The sequence below is a fragment of the Equus quagga genome, chromosome 5, assembly GCF_021613505.1.
Source record: "Equus quagga isolate Etosha38 chromosome 5, UCLA_HA_Equagga_1.0, whole genome shotgun sequence".
Lineage (NCBI taxonomy): Eukaryota > Metazoa > Chordata > Mammalia > Perissodactyla > Equidae > Equus > Equus quagga.
The window spans coordinates 43,198,387-43,219,835 of NC_060271.1; the positions used below are offsets into that span (position 1 = coordinate 43,198,387).

Genomic DNA, 21,449 nt, shown 5'->3' on the forward strand with positions numbered 1-21,449 from the left:
GCATAGTTGGCCTGCCCCAGACTAGTCAGGGGTCGTAGTGCAAATGGCCTGGGGTCAGGCCTGGGGAAATTTGTTCTGAATCTGGACCTTTGGGGGAAAAAATGGTGAAAATGGTGCTCCCTGGAGTGCCTTGGCTAAGGGAACCACCATTCCATCTCTTCAGGCCCTTGCTGGCCCCTCTCCCTGGGATACCCCTGCCCGTCCCTCTTAGCCTGCCTGATGCCTGCTCAGGCCTGAAGTCTCAGCAGAAGGGTCACTTCCTCCTTGAAGCCTCCCTGACCACTGGGCTGGATTAAGCTCTTCTGAGTGTCCCGTGGGCACTCATTCATTCATTCATTCACGCATGCATTCCTAAGACAAATAAGTACTGTGACCTACAAGTGCCAGCCGCGTGCTAGGAAGTGGGGGTCCAGGCAGACATGGCCTATGCCCCCTAGAACTCACAGTGGGGGTCAGGCGAAGGGAGGAGAAGCCCCCTAGGTCTGGGATAGGCGCTGCAGCTTCCGAGCCTCAGAGGCTACCCTCCCCAAGGTTGGCCGGAGCCGGCTGGATGGCGGCGGCAGCGCCCCCTCCTCCCTGTTCTTCCTCCTCGCCCTATCTCCACGCTCTGTCTCCGCCTGGATGGCTGCGCTCGTCTGAGATTGGGGGACCTGGGGCCCCTGCGCCATGCCCCTCCGCAGGGACGACAGCCCCCAACTGGGCCGGGCTGCTCAGACAAAGGCTGCACCCCGGGACAAAGGCTGCCGCCACCACTGCTGCTGCGCGCTCGCGCGCGAGCGGATTCTCTATGCTCCGCGCCGGCGTCCCCCACCCAGCTTTTAGTTTGGCAAACAAATCCATTTTTAAAATCAAATGAAGGCAGAAATTCTCTTCCCAAAACATTTCTTCTTCTCTGGGATGGGAGGAGGGGGCAAAGAGCTCTCGCAGGATTGACAGCAGGGCGACGGATGGAGCGAAACAACTGCCCCCGGTCGCGTCGGCCGCCGGCACGCGAGCGCGCAGCTCTCCCTGCACATCACGGTTCTCCCCCAGCGGCGGGGAAAGGCCCGGCCCTTCCACCGCGCGGTGCCTTGCCGCAGTCCGGGCGGGCGCCGGGCGCAGCGCGGCCAGCCGGTGCGCGAAGGCCCCTGCATTGCAGCTGCGCCGGGCGGACGGGCGTGCATGCGTGCGTGTGTGTGCGCGTGTGTGCACGCGCGTCGGCCGGCCACCGTGCCCCAGTTTGCTCGGCGCTGCAGTCCCCTCGCCCCCTCCTCTTTCCACCACCACTCCGCCCCCGCCGCAGCACGCACGACTCCACCTCCCAGCAGCTTAATTGAGAATTTGCCCAGTAACTGTGGGGGCGGGAGGGGCTGAGAAAAGCAGCCGCAGAGAGGCGAGGGGAGAGGAGAGCAAGGCTTCCGACAGCTCCGCCACTGCAGCATCTTCCTGGACACACAGTTCACTGCCAGGCCAAGGGGTTGGCCGGAGGCCTGGGGACTCCCACCCTCCAGGCTGTCCCAGCTGTCCCCTTTGCACTGGGCAGAGTATGCCGGTGGCACTGCGGCTGCGGATCTGCTCTGCCCTCCCCCACTGTTATTATTTATCAGGCTGGCGAAAGGCTGGGAAAATGATCTTTGGGTGGATAAGAACTTGTACTCATTTAGGGAAAAAAGAACAAGGAGGGGAGTTTCACTCCTCTCCTGGCCAGGTGGGGTCTCACAGTTCCGCTGCCCCTGCCACCCTTCCCCTCCCATTACTTGAAAGGACACTTGGCCAAGACCAAAGGGAGGGGGATGCATGGGGTCCTTCAGGGCCCCAATCTGCTCTCTGTAGGGGGGTGCCCTGCCATGTCCCCTCCCCAACTCCTGTCATCTCTCCTGTATATTTTGCCAGGGGCTGGGGATGCTTATTTCAAATGGAGGCCTTTGGAGGTCACAGTTCCAAGTCCCTGGGGAGGGGGCTGATGGGGAGCAGGTGTCAGCTTGCCAGAAGGCCTATTGCCGGAGGGGCCTGGCATGGCTGAGGACTCAGCGGTGTGTTTGTTATGAAGCAGTTAAGGTGGCTGTCCCTCCCCATGGTCTCCATCACAGCATCCTCCCTTGCCAGCAACTTCTTGGTACTGCTTGCTCTCTGGGCTTCCAGGGGGCTGGCTGATGTTTTCTGTGCTCTGAGGCACTGCCTGGCTGATACTTGGCTCTCTGAAAGGCCCCATCACCCAAGCAGGTCCTACCCTGGCCCCAGCATCCTTAAGTCCACCCTGGTGAGGTGACCTGGTCACTCAGGGAGATCCAGGGCTCTGCAGAGTTCCCTGCCCCATTTCCTATTTGTTCTGCAAAACTGAAACCGGATTTCCTGAACAGGAGCCCCTGGTCACCCTGCCCTTCTCTGTTACATCCTGCAGGTCGTCATCACAGCTCCGGCTGGCTCTGGCCATGGCCAGGGATGCTGCCAAGGCCAGCCCGGTGCTCCCAGGCAGCCACTGCCAGGGTGCAGATGTCTGCTGACCCAAAGCCACCTCTGGGAACAGCTCACAGGGTTCAGTGGCCAGGGTGGCTGCCAGGTACCCTGTCACTGCTGGGGCCGTGGCTGGGACAAGGCTGATGTTTGCATACTGGGTGGCTCAGGAAAGCTGCCCAGGGCATGGACCCAAGCCCAGAAATCCTCCAGCAGCCAGCAGCAAGGGGAAGTGTGAGAGGTGAGAAGGCCAAAGGGCTGCGGTGGATGGGGGAGGGATGCTTAAGAAACTGAGCCCACCCCTCCCCCCCCCTCGGAGGGCCCAGGGCAGTTTAGCCAAGACCCCAACCCCTTAGGCTGGTGAGGTCTCTAGTGAGGTACCCCACAGACTGGTCCCTCAGCAGGCTGCCCTGATACTGAGGTCATGTGCAGCCATCCCTCCCACTCTGTCCCTACGCAATGAGCAGACTATCACTTCAGCTCCCCAGGCTAACTCTGGCGCTTCCCCTTGGCAGGTCCACGCCTGGAAGGGCAGCCTCTGACCTTGGTGTCCCTCACTGTCTTTGATAGCTTTTCTCTGAAGAGTCTCTGGTGCCTTAGGAGGAGCAGCCAACACTCACCAACCCCATGGGCAGGGTCAGCAGCTCTCTGAGCCCCTGCCCCACCTTGGCTAGCAGGTCCTGCCTCCTTCCTTGGAGCCTAATGGGGTTCCCTGGTCCTCCACCCTTAGCCACGATCATGATCCTGGGCTTGTTTCGGATGCCTGACAGGACAGAGGCTTAAGTATAAACAGCCTAGGAACAGGAGGCGATGGGTGTTTGAGGGCTTCCACGAGAAGTTTTGGCTTGTTATCCCTAAGAGGCAGAAGCACTCAACACATGGCCCCGCAGTCCAGGCTCTGGGATCTGAGAGAAGCGCAGCCTGAGCTGCCTCCCTCCAGCCTCACAAATTGCTTTCTTCCCTAAGTGGCTTGGGGCTTGGTGATGGCCTCCAGGAGCTCTCTCTGCTTCGAGGACACCCTAGAGACAGCTCTGAGGGGGAAGCAGAGGATGCTTGGGCCCTGCTACTCTGGGTCTGTAGAGAGAGGAGCCTCTCAGCAACTTGGGGGGCTTGTCTGGCCCCTCAGGCTCCCAGCAGGAGGGACAGCCACAGGCCCAAGCTCAAATACTTCGCTCTGTCCCAGGGAGAGACTGAGATTAAGGGCAGAGACACATGCAGCCAGGCCTCCTGGGGCAAGACTTGCGCCCCTCCCTGCCCAGGAGCAAGGGAACCTGGATGCTTCCTCTTTTTTGCACCTTGTGCAGAGAGTCCCCAAGTTCCCTCTCCCGCAGTGCCTGGCAAGGTGACGTGAGCGCCATTCTTACCGTCCAATGACAGCCAATCATGCTGGGAGGAAGGGAGCGTGGGAAGGGCCCGAGCTTTGTACTCAAACACCACTGAGTTGGAGATGATCTGGTTGTTGAAGGCAACTTGTAGGGTCACAAGACCAGTGTCATGGGCTGCAAGCAAAAGAAAGAGAGGTCAGGGTGGCAGGTGGGTGGGCGCCCTTCAGCCTGGTGTACCCCCCAGGGACCTGAGCGCCCCCTCCCCACTACCCTTCACCAGGTAACCCCAGCCTGTGCCGCTCATTCCTCAAGGCCCAATGAAATGCTGCTTCTTCTGGGAACCTTCTCTGGACCCCAGAGGCAGCCGGGCGGTGGGATCACTCCCACGCCCCGTGTTGTGATTGCCTCCTTGCCCCTCTGCTTCCTGGCGAGGGCAGGGCCTGGGAGCTCAGGCAGAGTTGCTGAACGAATGAATGAGTGCGTGGTTCCCCACCCTGCCCCACGGCTGGCTGACTCCTCCCCTGCCCCATCCGTCCTAGGTGCAGTTCAAGAGCCGCATTTGCTTCGGACTCCTTTGTGCTCATTTCTGCTTCATCTTTTCCGACAAGCTTGTCCTGACTCACTTAGCATGGCCTTCCATGTATTTTTAGAAGTTCTTCTGCCTCCCTGATGAGAGCAAGAGCTTCGGCTGTGCCTGTTACTCTGGTCCCAGTGGTGCTGAGCTGGGGGTGCTGGCATGAAGCTTGTGGCTCCCTCCAATGTCTGGGCAGAAGCTTTGGGAAGACAGGCCCCTTGTGGGTCTCATTAACCACTCTGACCCCAACGCAGGACTCAGTGAAGACCGTATTGGTTGAATAAACGAATGGGACGTTCTCACCGTCAGCTAGAGGAAAGCCCACCCCTGGTGGGGACCTGCTTCAGTTCTGGGGTCCAGGCTGCTGCTACATGAGTCCTGTTGAAATCTTGGGGGCTGTGGCCCACAGAGGTGGCCAGTGTGGGTGTGCAGCCTGCTTGGCTCCTGCTAGGCCTCGTCCCTGGGAGGTATCAGGGTTGTGTGCTCTCTGCCCTGCTTTTCTGGAACACCAGATACCGGTGCCCAGGGCCTCCCCAGGACAGATTTCCAGGGAGGACGCACACGGGGATCGTGTTACTGTTTGGGCTCTTGGTTTTCAGCAGCTTACAGACTCGAGGAAGCTGTCCAAGGCAGCTGCTCCCCAGGGCAGTCAAGCTCTGGCTTCCCTCTGAGGACGTCTGGGGCAGACCTCACTTCCCATGGGAAAACCAACTCATTGATCTGTGGCCTCCGTCCATCCCAGGGGTAGGTACTATGCCATTGTCCCTGGAGCAGGTCTTCAGGAAGCCACTGCCCAATGGTGACCAGTGGATTTTTCCCCTGGACTTTCCTCCTGGGCTTGGTCCCTTAGCTCTAGGCCACACGCTGAAGCAATGGCTCCATGGTGGGTGGGGGTCCCATAGGACCTTCCATGGTGCCTCTCTGGTCAGGGATCTCCAGCCAAGTCCAGAACCTCTTGAGGCTCTGCCAGCATCCCCAGGCAGCCCTCCAAGCTCATGGTTGGAGATTTGCCTGGTTTACCAACAGGAAGGAAGGGCGATCAGAACCCCCCCATTGGAGCCTGCTCAGCTCCGTTCCTCTTAGCAAGTCTCCTGCCCCTCCGCCTGCCCCTGGGGGTCTAAAGTCTTCTCTGTACCAGATGTCCCAGCTGGAGGATCCTCCTCAACCGCTGCTCTTCTTCCATAAGCTCCTGGCACTCATACAACCTGCAGTGACACTGGAATGGTGGCAGATTCAAAGGCCACCTTCTCCAGAGACACTGAGCGGAGAGGACCAATCACGGACTCCTGGATCTTGGCCCAGAAGCTGGGCTCGTGCAGGCCCATCACACAGGATGCTTCTTCGACTCTCTCAATCCCTCCCTTGCAGTCAGTCTGTCAGCGAGTTCTGGGTCCATCCGCTTCTCGCCGTCTCAACAGCCACCGCTCTAGTCCAAGCTGCCGTCATTGCTGCCTAGACTCCTGCATCAGCCCCCTGCGGAGGGCAACCTCAGCACACCTGACACCTGTTCCTGCCGGGATGGTGTGAGGGGGCCACCTTCCAATGCCCCGCATGAAACCAGTGGGAGTGCGTTGCCCAAGGGGAGCCCTCCACCTTAAGTCAGGAAAGATTACCCTGCGCCTCTTCCCACGGTTTCCTCGCTTCTGTTCTTCCTACAACCATTCTCCCACACACCGAGGATCATCTTTTAAAGACATAATTTAGATCAAGTCACTCCTCCACTTAGAACTAATGGCTTCCCGTTGCAAGTAAAACCAAATCAAACTCCTTCCAGTAACTTAGAAGGGTGGAAACCATCCGGTCCCTGCCATCTTCTCCAGCCTTGCAACATTCACCTCCACCCATCTTTACTTTCCTCCCACTTGCCAAACCTCCTCCTGCCTTAGTGCCTTTGCACTTCCTTGGCCCTCTGCCTTGATGCCTTCCCCTCTTCTCATGATTGGCTCCATTTCCTCATTCAGGTCCCGCCTGTGAGGGGCCCTCCCTCCTCAGTCTGTCCAAAGGAAGCCCCTCTTCCCAAGCTACTTTATCCCAGGACCATATTCTGGTGTCCTTCATTTTCTGGTTTTCTGCAGTTATCTTGGTTATTTCTTTGTTTCCTTGTGTGTTTTCTGTCTCCTTCAGTAGAATATAAGCTCATGAGAGCAGCGAGCAGGTCTGTCCTGATCCCCTCTTTATGCCCAGTGCCAAGGTCAGTGCCTGGCTGTTATGGCCCCCCGATAACTGTTTGTTGAATGGGTTGTTTCAAAACACAGGGCACTCACTCTCCTCATTTTGAATTTCACCTTTTGCCTTTGGGGTCCTCCCAGGAATTTGGGGGGGCAGCCTGCTGGTGAAGCCTTCCTGTTGGGGGGCTCCTCCCTCTCCCCTGGAGCCTGGAGTGCTTTACCTGAGTCCAAGTCCTCCTTCAGCACCGCCTCACCCTGAGCTCAGTGCTCCGAGTTGGATGTCTCCCTCCAGACCTTGGGGTACTACTGGAATCTTGTAGGAGACAGATTCCTCCCTGTGTGTCTTCTGTGGCCAGTGATGGGGGGAGCTGCCCAGGAAGAACTGCCTTCTTGGTCGAGGTGGAGTCTCTTCACCCATTTTGCCTGAGCAGGTGCACTGGGCGGGTGGGCAGCGACCATTTGTGCCCCCTCTGCCGCTCCCCCAAGTCACTCCCTGGGCCCCCTCCTCCCATGTCATTTCCAGACCCTAAGGTGGCCGGCCTTGTGCTCACAGGCCTCTGAGCCCTTCTTCTCAGTTCTGCCTCAAGTGTTCCTTCTTCAGGATCAGCTCCAGTTTCCCCAAGCCCTTGGGAGACCCAGGGAAGAGGTCCAGAGCGGCCAGTATCATCCCCCAGGGTCAGGATTAGGGTTCGGGGCTGCGTCTTGTGCTTTGCTCCATTTCAGGTGCCTACCAGTGCCTGGCAAACCATTTGATGAATGAAGAAATGAATGAATGAATGCGGGTGTGCACGTATCTGGTGCTGTCTTCCAGAGGGACGTGTTTCAATTTGGGCCTTAAGACAGAGACGTCCAAAGGGGTTGGCTGTAGAACAGAATGGTGCTCTAGCAGTGAGACCCGGCTCTCAGTCTGCCTGAGTCCGTGGCTGCTCATCCCTGGGTCCAAGATGCGGTGTTAGAGGAGTCTGAACGACTGGGAGACATGGTGGCCTGGGCAGACTCTCCTGCCAGCTCTGGAGACCCAGAAATGCTCTGGGACTAGGAAAACTGCCTGCCGAGACCCAAACAGCCCTGGTCCCCTCTCCTCACTCCCCCTTGGGACAGAAAGAATGAAGGCCTCACTCATAGAGCCCCTTCAGGAATCAAGCATGTGACCCAGTGCTTCATGAACCTTCCCCCATCTCATGCTCTGGCCCACCTGGCAGCTGGTTTATAAAGATGTAGAAATTGAGGCCCAGAGAGGTCAACCACTGACCAGCCAGATGGTAACTGGCTGATCTGGGATGTGCCGTGGTGTGACTGATTCAGCCCCCAGGAGTTGCCAGGTCCTGGCCTGGGACATCATCCAGAGGGCACACAAAGGCCAGTCATTTTTTTGGAGGGGTCAAATAACTTAGGACAGGCAAGGTCTGGGTCCTCAGCCAAGCAAGAACCAGGTACAGGAAGTGGCTTCTATTTATAGGCCAGGAGAGTCCTGTGCCAGCAGCAGGTGATAAGTGGACAGTTTAATAACATGCTGCCCTGTCCCCCTACCCCGTCAGTGGGGGTGGGGGAGCTGCAGTAGCCACACATAGCTCTGAGCTGCGATAGGCTGACAGCCTGGCTGGCATCTGGGATGGCTGCGCTCCAGGCTGAGCAGGGCTGCTGGGAGCAATAGGGGCTGAGTGGGTCCTCTGGAGCCAGCCAGGCAGCTGGTGGGGGCAGGGCCAGCAGGAAAGGCCACCACGGGCCCCAGCCCTGGCTCCCTGGGACATTTGTGGTGAAGGAGGTGCTGGGCTCCAGTGGAGGCTGAGCATGTGAGCCCAGCCCTAGAGCATTCTGCTCTGGTGGGCTGCATGGGGAGATGGAGAGAGAGAAGGAAGAATGTTCCATGTGAGCACAAGAGGCCAGGCTTGGGGGGATGGTGCAGGGGGAGGCAGACAACTGGGGTGGTGCAAGGCTCAAGCAGGACCACTTCAGGTGGAACCTGGCACCTGGCACTGGCCAGTTCTGCTCCTGCCCAGGGACTCCTGCCCCGACTTCTCTTCCCAACCCTAGCCCTCCACGGGGAGCATGCTCTCTCCTTTGGAGTCCTCCTGGCTTCAGACAACATGAGGATCCCTCTGCCCTCGCCAACCCCTCATCGTCTTCCTCTTCATTTGTTGCCTGGGCTAGCTGGATAAGCCACCCCTGGAGCTAAGGATGCATGCAAGGGGTCAGCCAGAGGTCTTCCCAACACCACCCAGGGAACAGAAAACATGGGCTCTAGACACAGCTCCCCTCACAAATATCCATCTCCTCCTTGTGATGTGTCAGCCACTTTGTGAGGCCTCGGGACACGTGGTGACTAAGAAAGTGGGGAGGTAATCATGGCCAAAGGTCAAGGACAAGTTGACCAGACAGGGACACCAAGCTAAGTTTGTGGTGGTGAAGCCCTGAGTGAGGAGGGCGAAGATCAGAGCCTCAGAGACAGCACACAGGGCTTCTGCTTGAGACTGGAAGTGGATTACGTGCAGGTGCCCTTTCCCGGGCACGGGGTGGATGGCTTCAAATTCTTGAAGGAGTTTGTGCAGATTATTCTGTTTGGCACCCCCATGCCCTGCCGCCCGCCAGGCCTTCTCCATCCCTCTTTGACCTGCTCTGTGCCCCAGGGGCACTGACCCTGTGGACTGACCATGGAGGCATGGGCGGGAGGAGAGACAGCCTCCGACCCCAGATGCAGCTCCCGGTGGGCCCTTGGCCTGCCCACTCTCACCAGTTCGAGGAACCCTTCAGGTCCAGGGTCCCGCTATGGCCAGTCCTGGGCGTGTCAGCCTGGCTTACTGGTTGTCTAAGTAGTCCCTTCATCACGTTCTCCTCAGAATCCCAGCTGAGCATGCCCGTGTCCCTGTCTGATATGGGGTCCACAAGCCCCAGAAGATGACATTATAATGGCCCGATCCAGGACCCGCTCCTTCACAGCAGAGGAAAGTGAGGCCCAGAGTAACGATGCCACTTGCCAAGGGTCCTCCCCAGGCCGAGCCCGAGTCCAGTGCTCCAGGACCCCCATCTGTGGCAGGCGGCGGCCTTCTCACCTGGGCAGTAGCAGCGCAGCACGCCGGGCTGAATCAAGGACGCAGGCACTGAGATCTGGTCGAACAGGCAGCTGTAGTTATTGCTGGCTTCTTGCCATGGGCCTGTGATGAGAACCTTCACACCTCCCTGGAGGGAACAGACGTGAGAGGCGAGCGTGAGCCACAGAGGAGGAACGAGGGACGCAGGCCTCACGGCTGCACTGCTCAGACCACAGTCTGCGCCCCACCCCACGTGCTTGTTGAACGTGCAGATTCCCGGTTCCAATAAGCCCTGGCTTTAGAGAACCACTGTTTCAGGATTGCAGCAGAAAGAGGGGGCCTGCAGCCCTCCTGGTCCCTTGGGGGACCCCAGATGCTCCTTGCCTTCCTTAGCTGGCATCCAGCACAGGGGCAGGCAGTTCTGACCCCAGACCCTCTCCTGTGCAACTTTCAGTTCCAGGCAGAAGGGAGCACAGAGTTTTTCAAACCTTTTCAGCCCATGATGCACCTGAGAACTGGCCAGGCGGGACCCCTGGAAGGAAGAGAAGGGGAGCCAGGGGGCTTTCTCTGTCATTTGCTGTGGACAGATGGAGGGAACTCTGAGTTTTGAAAACTGGCCTGAGCATCTTAGTGTCACCCCGGGGACCGGAAGTTCTGGTGGGGAAATGAGGAGAGACCCAGGATCCCCAGGGTATGGTAGAGATGAGGGGGCAGTAGGGAGATGGATGAAAAAGGCAATGAGAAAGATAGCAGAAATAGAAAAATGGAGAAGGAAGGCTCAGAGTTGGAGGGGCTCAGAGATTTCCCTGGGCTGGAGTGAGCCTTAGGGCTAAGGGTTGGGGACAGGGTGGAACTGAGCATCAGCCCCCTGCCTCCAGGCTGAGCCATCGAGGGCACTTGTCTGTGCTGCTGCCCACACGGCTAGAGGGGCCCTCACTGCGCACACACACCACTCACGCAGGCACCGATGGCTTGCAGCCTGGCTGGGGCTGTAGCTGCTCCCACAGGGCAGGAGTGAGGGAATAGGGTGGGGAGAGGATGGGGGAGGGGGCTCAGAGGACCTTGCTCAGCTCAAGGGGAGAGGGCCCTACCCCCAGGGATCCCGAGGCGCCCAGGAGCAGGAGAGCACAGGATAGGTGCTCCCTGACCTCCTGCTGGAACCAGCCAGGATGTGCCCCCAAGCGAGGAGGGTGGCCTTATGTCCCGGTGCCCCGGGTGGTCCTGCTTTATAGCCACCATCCCCTTTTAGTGATTAATAGCACCTCCTGCACTCTATCCTTTCCGGTGTGGACGAGGAGGTGTAATTGCCCTACTCAGGGCTCAGACAGCCGAGGGGAGTGCCCAGTTACTGAGTCAGGGAGGCCTGCCCTGGGGGTGCAGAGTGTGGGGATGCTGGCCTCTCTGGCTCTCCTTGGTGGGCCCACCCCAGGCTCCATCCACCTTTCCCAGCAGGGAGCCAGGAGCTGTCAGGACAGAGTGGAGAGCGCCACCTAGTGTCCAGGCTGGGGAAGGCCGAGAGTGGTGCCTACTTGAGACCAGGGTAATGGAGGGGGTGAGGAGTGAGGACCACAGACAACTTCTTCCCCAACCTCTCTAGGCCGGAGAGGCCAGCCTCCAGCCCCCAGGCTGCTCCCCTGTGCCAGCGAGACGCTCTCCTGCTCAGTCACCAGTTCTTGGGTGGCCTCTCCTTGGCACTGGCCCATCCTTGCCCTGGATGGACCCCCGGCCTCAACATGGGGCTTGCTCCTGAGACTCCTTACAATGTTCCTGGAGCCCTGACCCGGCCCAGGGCTGGGCTTGGGCATCCGTATCTGGAGTGGGTGTTTCCAGGAGGCGAGATGGCTTCTCCACAGCCCAGCACAGAAGAGAGGGTTCCACTACTGAAGGGGTTCTCCCAGACTAGCATGCATCCCACCTGTGCTCTCGGAGGGCCTTCCTCTGGGTTGGGAGGGCTTTGGAGAAATCGCTTCCTTGCTAGGCAATCAAAGTTTGGGGAGCAGCGGAGAGAGCTCAGCACTGGGAGCCCAAAGCAGGAGGCCTGCCCCTGCCCCTCAGAAGCTGTGTGTCCTCAGGCAAGTAGCCCAACCTCTCTGGGTAGCATTTGATTTCTAGGGGCCCCCTGGCCTTAACACTCCCTGGTTCTGATATATGGCTCCATAGGGGGATTTGGAGGTCTGTTGGAGTGGCGGGATGCGGCTGGCATGCTTGGGCCCACGGGCTGGGAGTAGGTACTGGGCTGGGAGGTGTGCCCCATGGCAGAGGTAGAACCCGATTTTGGGATGTCTAGGAGTACCAGAGGCCAGCTCAGGACACGATTCTCCCTTGATCCTGGGAAGTGGAAGAGCAGTGGCTTCAAAAGCCACAGACAGTTACCATGCGAGAAAAAAGGAAAAAAATAATAACCCCAATCAACAGTTGCTGGCACGAAGCTAGGGCTGCTGTGAGGAACAAAGGGCTGCAGAAATTACTGGAGAACATCAGGACCTTCTCCATGGAAACCACTGCAGGATGGGCTCAGCATCCATCCGTTCAAGGGACGGTCACCATGGCAACGCTCCCCTGGCTGTGCTGAATCTTTGTGATGCGGGCACCTGATGGCTCTAATTGCAGCCTCCTTTGCCCAGTGCAGCAGGAGTGTCAGTGGAGGGAGATAACACAGAGGGGTTAGGGGGAGAGGTGGGGGCATCTGAGGTCTCTGTGCCCTGGGAGTCTTGAGATAAAGGACTCAGATTTCTGATGCACCTGGGGCAGATCCTGGGGCCCAGAGGCACCTCGTGTGTGTGTGTGTGTGTGTATGTGTGTTGGTGACCAGTTGCAGCCGGAGGTGAAGAGGTGGACAGAGCATAAGAGAAATGGGAGCAGATGGCCCCGCCTTAGCATTCCTGCAAAGTGGGTGGCTGGGCAACATCCAATTTGAAAGCTGGGTGAGGGCATTGAGCAACTGTTTAGCCCAACCCCATATTACAGACTAGGCAGCTTCCCCAGGCCTATGTGTCCTGCTGCAGAGGCCTCCACAAGCTTGGCAGAGCCTGGCTAGAACCGGGCTCCTGACACGGTTGGCAAGCAGGCCTCTTGCCCGCAGAAAAGGGGAGAGGGCAAGGGGCAAGCATGCCAGCCAGGGGGCTGAGAGGGGAGAGAAGGGTCAGGAGAGAAGATGCTGTCTCCTGCAGGAGAACCCAGGAGGGAGTGGCCCCTGCTGCTGGACTGGGGACAGTGACAGGGCTGGGAGAGGACACCGAGGAGGAAGTGGCCACTCAGAGCCCTTGGGGCCTCTGTAGAGGTCTCCCCTGGGGGCCATTTGGCTCCAAAGGGCCCAGCTGGTGGCATCCAAATCAAATCGAATTTGAGCTACTTTTGTTTCGGGGAGCTGGAAGCATCCAGAACTTCTGGAAAACCAGGCTGGACGCTCCCTCTGCCAGGCGCCCAGACCATCCTTCCTCTCCCGTTCCTGTGCTGCCCTCACGTGGCAAGCTGCTGAACTGGCTCCAAAGTACAGCTGAGGGATCTGCCAGCAGTACTCTGTATGGAACAGAGGGTCAGGCCTGCCACGGGCCCCTCACTAGTGCCCCCAGGCCCAAGGAGGCCAGAGTGCAAGCCTAGACTCGTCCAGGGACCTGCACGCCCAGGCCAAAGCCCAGGGAAAGAGGGTTCTTCCTTCCATCCTCCAGCTCCAGGACCCAGGCTCCCGAGGACCAGATCTTCTAGGTCCTAGGGCTTGTGGGGCCTCGAGGCCACCCCTCTTGGCCATTTACAGATAAGGAAACTGAGGCCCAGGGAGCCAGGTCTCAGAGTCAGGACCGAAAGACAGCACTCCGACTCCCAGCTCTGACCTCACTGCACACCAAACCCAGGCCTCCCTCCCTAACCCCCCAAAATTGCCCTGTGAGGGGCTAGCTGCTGGGCAGAGCTGACCTTTCACCCTAAGGGGAAGTGCAGTGGGCGCTGGGAGAACACCACTGAGCTCAGTGTCACTGACGGGGTCACACTGAGTCACACCAAGAGAAAGCCCAGTAGGAATCTCCCGGAATCTTGGGAGGCCAGTGAGGAGGGAAGGTGGAGGTGGACGGAAGAGACAGGTGCTGCCTGAGCACTTTCTTGTTAGTCCCCACAACAACCTGGCGAGGTGAGTGCCATCACTGCCCCAATTCTAGAGACAGGAAGGCAGGTGCCTCGCTCCGGGCCTCCAGCTAGAGAGCATGGGGCCAGGATTTGAATCCACACTGTCCAGCCCCAGCCCCAGGCTCCTCCCCACATGGGGCAGCTGCCTCTGGACACTCGAGGACTTTTACAAACAGGCTGTACACAGACCCAGTGCAGGGCAGAAGCTGCTCTGCCAGACCCCTGCCCATTCCAGGCTGCTCCCTTCAGGAGGCTGGGCCACTAGTTGGGTTGATGTGGATCTGAGAGCTGGCACTCGTCCACAGGTTGTATCTTAGCTTTGCCATAAAGGAAGGAGGCGAAGGAGGCATGAGCCTCCTGGTCAAGATTGCGACACTGAGGCCCACCATCTAGGTGACCCCTCCGAGGCTGTACACAGTCAACCAGTGAGCCGCCTCTTTGCCACAGCCACGGCAAGAGGACTCGAAAAGGGACACAGTGAGTCATGAGCTGTGATGGCTGCAGAATAATAACCAATGTCCGCCGATTACTTGCTCAGGGCCAAAGACTTTACCAAGCTCACACCTTGCCCTGAGTAGGTAGTGTTATCACCCCCACCTTATAGGTGAGGAAACTGAGGCACAGGGAGGACGAGTCCTGGCGAGCCAGGATCGACCCCCAGGAGCACCCCTGAGACCCACCCTCCTCCACTGGGCCTCACTGTCCCCTTCACCAGGCCCAGGGGAGACTCTGAAGCAGAGAGTGGCTCTGAGAAGTGCTTCACTTTTCAGGACACCCCGTTCACCCAGGCTCCACTCGAGCATCATCCCGGGAGCCCCTGCCAGTGCCTGGGTCAGGAACGTGCGTGGGCTTTGGCCAGCATCCCGCACTGCCTGTGTCTGCATCACTGCCTTAAGACACCTCGTGAGATTCCGGGTCTTTCAGCAGTGCCCTTCCCTGGTGTCCCCGGCAGCAGCCCCCGCCCTAGCGTCTATGGAACGTGGCAGTGGAACCCCGGGAGCTGTGGGCAGCCACTCCCAGGGAGGAAGTGCTGATCTGGGCTGCTCCCCAGGCACCTGGCAGGTAGCCTGGGAGCAGTCGGGGAGCGTGCCCTGGTGCAGCAGGGCATTACGGAAAGCTCGGGCCCCTCTGTGTCCCTCCTGTGCCATTCTACTTCAGAGAAAGAGCATGGGTTCCTTCCTTAAACATTTGTGCCACCATGGCGTGGCAAGACCTGGGTTTTCCTGCTGTCCTGGGCTTTGGAGCAGTGATTCTCAACATCAGATCTCAGCCCCTGGGAACTGAGACAGCCAGGGGTGGGGTGGGGGGCACAGGTGGGAGATCCTGGGTCGTAAACACGCCTTCGATTTTGCAGAGGCTGGATTTATCCAAGAAACTCTCGTGGAAGACTATTCAGATGCTTTGTACCCCCCCTCTCAATTTGACGGGGATTTGTTTGTTTTTCCTTTGTTTGGTGAAGTAAATCAAGACCAATGGATATGGATGATCCATGGTGATGATTTTCAAATGGCACTTTCAGCAGGATCCTCTCTCCAAAGGGAAAAACAAACCAAAGCAAAACATAGGACTCTTCACCGATAAGCAGGTGACGGCAGACTGCTCTGGTCGGAGCTGGGAGGGCCACCCGGCCTCCAAGGAGACCCCTGACTTTAACGCTACTTGCTCCAGTGAAGACTGAGCACCAGAGAGGCGGAGGTATTTCAAGTGGGGACAGAGGGCGGGGACAGCTTTGTCTGTATGATCCGGTGCCTCACTGAAAGGGATGCCACATCAAGTGAGCTGGCAGGTGGGCAGGTGAGGCGGGTGGGGAGGTGAGGGCAGCAGCAGCTTACCTCCGGGTACGACCACTCTGGGGAGTAGTCGGTCACCATGAACACCCGTCCGCTCTGCTGCAGCATCCCCAGGGTGCCCTGGGCCGAGGCGGCCGAGACCACCTCGGCGACGTGCATGTAGGCCATGGTGCCAGCCCCGCCCTCGGCACTGCTCAGCTGCAGGCTCCCCTGCTGGGGGCTGCAGCAGGGGATGCACATCTCCGCCTGGGTGAAGGGGGCGCGGGCCCCGTCTTCCGACTGTGAGAGGGCCGTGCTCTCCCCCGACACCAGCTGGTGCCCGTAGATGGTGCCGCTGCCCCCCTCCACGGAGATGAAGTCGTTGATCAGGTCAGAGAACTGGTTGCTGAAGGAGATGTCAAAGTGGTCCAGGCTGAGCTCCATGTTGGAGGCATTGCCAAGGCCAGGCTGGGCCACGGGGTAGAGTCCCTGCACCACATTGCCCGGGAGGATGGGGACGCCCCCGGCGCTGCGGATCACCCCGGTGGGCTCGGGCTGCAGGTAGTGTTCAGAGCTACAGGCCTGAAGCTCCCCAGACTTGATCAGGCCCTCACCCCCTTCAGCCACCTGTGAGGTCTCCATGGTGACCTCCCCTTCTGCCCCCATAGCCTGGAAATTGGCCTGGAACTGCATGAGGTGGAGGGAGGAAGTGGACTCTATCCGGGTCTCCACGTGGCCGCTGCAGGAGCTGGTTTGTGACGAGGCCTCTGTTTTTACCGTGGGCATCACAAAGGTGCCCCCAGAGTCACTCAGGCTGCTGTGGGCATTCTGCTCGATGGGGAGGGGTTTGCTGGCGTCCTGCAGGAAGAAGCTGGGGGAGGGGGTCTGGTGGACATGGGGACTGTGGCCGGTCTGGCTGAAGCTGGATGTGTAGTCCTTGTTGGAGTCTATTGCACTGAAGTCCATCTGCTCCAGGGTGGTGCTGGGACTCAGGCCCCCGCCCGACGGCAGGAGGCTGGAGCCCGCAGTGAGGGTGAGGGAGCTGGAGGCCGCAGCCGCCGCGGAGGAGGAGTACGCTTCTTTGGCCATCTGCTGCTCGAAAGAGGTGTCCTCGGTCTTGATCTCCTTGGTGAGGACGGCGGTGAAGCTGAAGCCCCTCTCCACTGGTGGCGAGTGCCGGACGTTGGTGCCGACCATCTCGGCTTTCAGGCCCCCGCCCCCGTACGTCTGGCCCTGCTTTGGGTTATTGAGGAAACAGTCGGGGTCAAAGTTCATGGTGGTTTCTGGAATCTTCCGGCCACCGTCCAGGGTGGTGGAGAGGACCAGCTCTTCGGACACGTTGGTGGGCAGCATCGACAGGCTTTCCGAGCTGCCCGTGGTGGGGAAGGCGAACTTGTGGCCGTCGGAACTCACGGCCAGGACGAGGCCCTGAGAGGCGTCGGGTGAGAGGAGGTGGTGGTTGGGGCCAGCGGTGGGGGACATGGTGTACACGGCCTCGTTGGTGACCTCAGACATGAACACTGTGGCGCTCTGGGACAAGCTCCCCATCACGGAGGCCACCGCCATGCTGGACACGCCTGTGACCACGGGGCTGTCCACCATGTCGGGATCGCTGTTGAGCCCACTGCTGATGGACACAGGGGAGCTCTGGGTGGTGTCAGGGACCTCCACCTGGTTGGTGGAGGAGACCTCGGTGCTGTTCTGGTGCAGCAAAGCCGGCTTGGCCACCTTGCCGTTCCTCTTCTCGCGGCTCGAGCCCTTGCCGTGGCTGTGCTCATGCTTGCCCTCGGACACGTCATTGTGCTGCACCTCCGAGTGGCTCCCGTACCCCCCAGTCCGTGGCTCCACCTTCGGCGAGATGATGCGGTGTTTGGCACTGTTACACTTGTGGTGCACGCTGCTGCCCGCTCCTGCGGAGGTCAGAAGCACAACACGCATGCGCACACACACACGTGTACACACATGCACACACAAAGAGAGAGTCAGAGCTAGGAGTGCAGTGGACCCTATTCCTGAGCAGCTGGGACATAGCAAAGTCCAGCCTGGGAGTCCAGGCAGGCGCTTGACCCCTTGGGGCTGGCAGGTAACAGACACTCAGGGTCTTGGACCCACATACCCCAAACTTGGGCTTTCGCATGCCCCGCGTAACCATCCTCCAGACTAGGGGATCGTTCCTTGATGCCCTTTTCTCATAGTAATAGTAGCACACAGGACATAGGAGGTTGGGAAGAGAAGGCGGAGAGAATGTCATCCGCCAGGAAAATCCTTTCCACCTTCAAGGCAGATGCCATCACTGGAGCGGCTCCTGCCAGAGGGGCTCAGCCTCGGAGGGTGGTGGGGCCCTTCCCCCTTCCCTGAGACTTTCCACGCCTGCTTTTCAGGAAGCCCGCTCCTCCAGACAGTGACCAAAGAGGGTTCTAGACTTTGCTCCAGAGGCAGAAAGGTATTTGGGGCCACCACCTCCATTTAGCTAGTCCGGGTCTGTCGGCAGCTGTCTGTGGGGTAAAATCCTTCTACAACCTGAGCAAGGACAGAGCCCAAACTGACAGTTCAGGGGCAGAGAAGAAAACAGCCTCAGGCGCCGAGTGTGTCCGAGCTCTGGCCAGTCTCCATCAGGGCTCTTCCCCCAGGCGGCCAGGACGGCTCCTCTCTCCCTGTCTCTCCCACTCCGTCATTCTTTTCACCCCATCTGATAAGGGTCACTTTGCTTTTGATAAAAGAGTGAATTCTTTCCCGATCCTGTTACAGCCTCTCCACCAAGATTCCTAAATGCTTGAAGACTTCACAGAGAAGTGACATGACCCCTTAATGGAAATCTCTAATTAAGGCAGCAGAGGGAGTGAAGAATGCACATTTCAAAGAGCAAGTACCATTATCAGAAAAATGGACACAATAGGATGGAGAGCGCAGGACGCTTTCCATTCTTGGAGGAGACAGGGGTTAAAGAAGGAGGTTGAACTTGAGTGGTCCCATTGACTCAGGGCTGATCTCCTTGAAAAGCCCGTGTCGGCCCACTGCCCAGGGACCTGGGCCTCCTGCTGACGACGCCCAAGAAGGTGGGGCCTGGGGGGCACTTGCAGCGGGTGGACGAGGCCCGGGGCCCCGACTCCGTGCACTCCCCAACTCTGCTGCCCCCACTCCTAGAGGGAGCTGATGCTCTGGAAATTGTTCTCCCCTGCCCAGAGTGGGCTGTCCCACCAGCCCCATGGGGCAGGACGAGAATGAGTCTGTCCTGGGTGCCGTGCTGTCGCCTGGCTGAGCCCTCTCCCCTCGATGGACACCCCGGCCACCCCCAAGGAGGAGAGCTGCACCCACTGCCTGGCCGAGACCCCCTGCCTGTCATGCCCACCTGCCCACCGGGAGCCCCACTCACCCAAGCTGCCAGTGCAGAGGCAATTGTGGGTCCGCGGCTGCGGCTTGGTCTGGTGGCTGTCGAGGATCTGCTGCACCAGCTGCTCCACCGAGAAGCCTGAACTGCTGTTCCCGTTGCTGCAGGTCCACTTGATGCCGTGGACTGCGGGGAGAGAGGCAGAGGGGTGGTCAGAGGCCACGGGGTGCACGGGGAGGTCCTGCGAGGGGTGGGACCCAGGCACTCCCAGAGCTGCAGCAGCCCCCTCTCTGCTGAGAGGCTGGCTCTAGGGACCAGCTGAGGCCCTTGAGGAGGGGAGGAGGGAGGAGAGAGGACCAGGCTGCCCCACCAGACCCCCACTCTCTCCGGGAGCTCTGCGTTCTTCCTCTGCCTCCTCTCCTCCCTTCCCTGCAGTCCAGCCTGGGGAGTGGACAGCCCAGAGATGTGCTTTGTTTTCCCAAAGTCCAAGTGCACCAGGGACGATTTTCAAGGGATCCTGGAGTGAAGGAGAAAGGAGGCGAGGACCGGGAGGGAGAGGTGCTGGGAGGCTGAGCTACAGCCCAGGGACTGAAGCCAATGCCCAGGGCTCCAGGAGGGACCCAGGCCACTGGGAGGGAGCTCCTCCCAGACCACGGTGGAAGCAGGTGGCCTGGGAGGAGAAGCAGGGCACCAGGTCACGCTCAGGAGAGGCCAGTGGCTTGGACAAAGCAAGAACAATCTCCTTTCTCCTTTGGCTGAGCTTCTCACACATGGACTCCAGGGGGAGAACTGTCACAACTGCTCTTGCACTGTGAGGGGCTCCAGAATGCAGACACACAAGGACGCAGTCTACACAGGCTACACAGCGGGGGGAGCTGGGTTGGATTCAGACTTGAATTTGAGTCCAGGTTTTGGTCTTTACTTGCTCTGTGAATTTGGGCAAGTCACTAAACCTCTCTGAGCCCCAGTTTCCTCATCTGTAAAATGGGAAAATAATAGCATCTGCCTCACAGGTGGCCAGGTGGAAACCTGATGAACCTGCCTGTCACTTCACGTGTACCCGACAAAGAACAGCTGTTGTCACAACCATTAAAAGTGATGATGGTGATGGTGGTGATGACAGCAGTCACGGTGATGAAGGTGACACGCAGTGGGCGATGCTGGCCTTGCCCTGCGGCTTGGCTGATGCTATGGGAACTGGGCTTGGGGAAGGAAGCTTCGTGCTGTGGAATCTGTGGATGGCTCAGCCTTGGAACGCTGAGGGGAGAGCTCCACGGCGGTCATCCAGTCATGCCTCTGTTCCTTGTCACACCTGTGTGCAGAAGTTCAGTGCTTTTTAGAGAAAAGCCCGTGTGAGGGTTGTGATCTGCCAGGAACCCCTTGCAGGTGCTGCTTTCCTTCTCTGGGCACCTGCCCAGGTGTTCATTTGCGGTCCTCACCCTCCGCTCCGTTCTGACAAGGTCCTCCAGAGGCTCGGGGCTCTTCTTCCTGTACCTTCGCCAGCGCTGGGGCCCACAGCCCTCCTCCCAGCGGGTCCTGGATTCTGGCGGGTCATTGGGAGGGGTGGGGTTGCTGAGTGGTGCTGTCCCCGAGCTAGTCGAGGATTTGAAGTCGTGTGTGTCTGTTCAGAGTGCTACATGATGGGCACGTGATGGGGGCGTGGAGTTGACAGCCCACCCTTCCGCAGGTGGGCAGTGCCTCTGCCTCGGGATCCCTAGGGGAATTCTCTGCCGGCCCCAAGAGGCCTGGGCTCCTGCTGGCTCAGGCCCACCTTGTCCCCGGCGGCTGGAGGGAAGGGACAGGCTAGGGTTTTGCCAACCTCATCAGAGCTATGGAGCCCTTTTCTCAGAGAAACTTCTACCTGGAAATCCAATATGGAAATCAGATAACAGCAGAAGGGCCTGGCTGAGGCAGGAGTGAGGGCTAAGGGACCTCCAGCCAGTCCCTGTGCCCGGGTTCCCCTTGGCTGAGGACCTTTTTCCAGAATCCTCATTTTATAGATGAGAAAACAGAGTCTGGGGGTGCCAGATGGCAGGACTCAAGGATCTCCCCCCCGCCCCCTGCCCCTCCCCCACCCCGCACTGCTGCACATGCAGATGGCTTGTCCCAGCTGTCCGTCCCCTGCCTCAGCACGGAGATTCTGATGTCCTCGGTCTGGGCTGGTGCCCAGGCTTTTTTTCGAGCTCCCCAGGAGTTCCTCACATGAAGTCAGGATGGCCAACACACAGTTCAGTCCTAAGCTTAAGATCTGCAGAGACACCTCCAGAGCTCACCGTTGGTGGTGCTTCTACATACGGGGGCCTTTGGGCAGAGGCTCCATGCAAAGCCAGAGCAGGTATTCTCAGGGAGAACCCCCATGGAGTCTGAACTTGGCTCTTGGAGAGATGAGCTGTGCTCAGGGCAGCCCCACCTCCGGCTTCTGGTCATGCGACCGCACCCCACCCCATGGTCTTGGGGCTCTGTAGGCTCGCTGATCCTGTGAGTGGCAGCTGCCTCTGCTGGAGTCTTCTGCCTGGCATTTCTGACCAGGGCCCCTATTTGCAGTGACCACTGCCGCTCAGCCCAGGCTTCCTCTCCAGCTCCCGTGGGGGTGTGGCTACTGCATTCTCTCTGCCTCTTGCTCTCCTCCTTATGTTGTGAAGGTTATAAAATGAAAACCCAGTGAAGGGTGACAGATTGCAAGCAGAGAATTTCTGGATGCTTA

General features: G+C 59.1%; 1 protein-coding gene across 1 annotated transcript in view; it reads right to left on the reverse strand.

The window, feature by feature from the left end:
• Positions 1–21,449, reverse strand: part of CAMTA1 (calmodulin binding transcription activator 1) — a 776,715-nt gene that overhangs the window by 79,760 nt on the left and 675,506 nt on the right. The window contains exons 7-10 of the mRNA XM_046661785.1: positions 18,791–18,931; positions 15,481–17,327; positions 9,551–9,677; positions 3,798–3,932 (exon numbers count right to left, since the gene is read on the reverse strand). Of these exons, the coding sequence (XP_046517741.1) occupies positions 3,798–3,932; positions 9,551–9,677; positions 15,481–17,327; positions 18,791–18,931 (2,250 nt within the window). The remainder of the gene's footprint in view (positions 1–3,797; positions 3,933–9,550; positions 9,678–15,480; positions 17,328–18,790; positions 18,932–21,449) is intronic.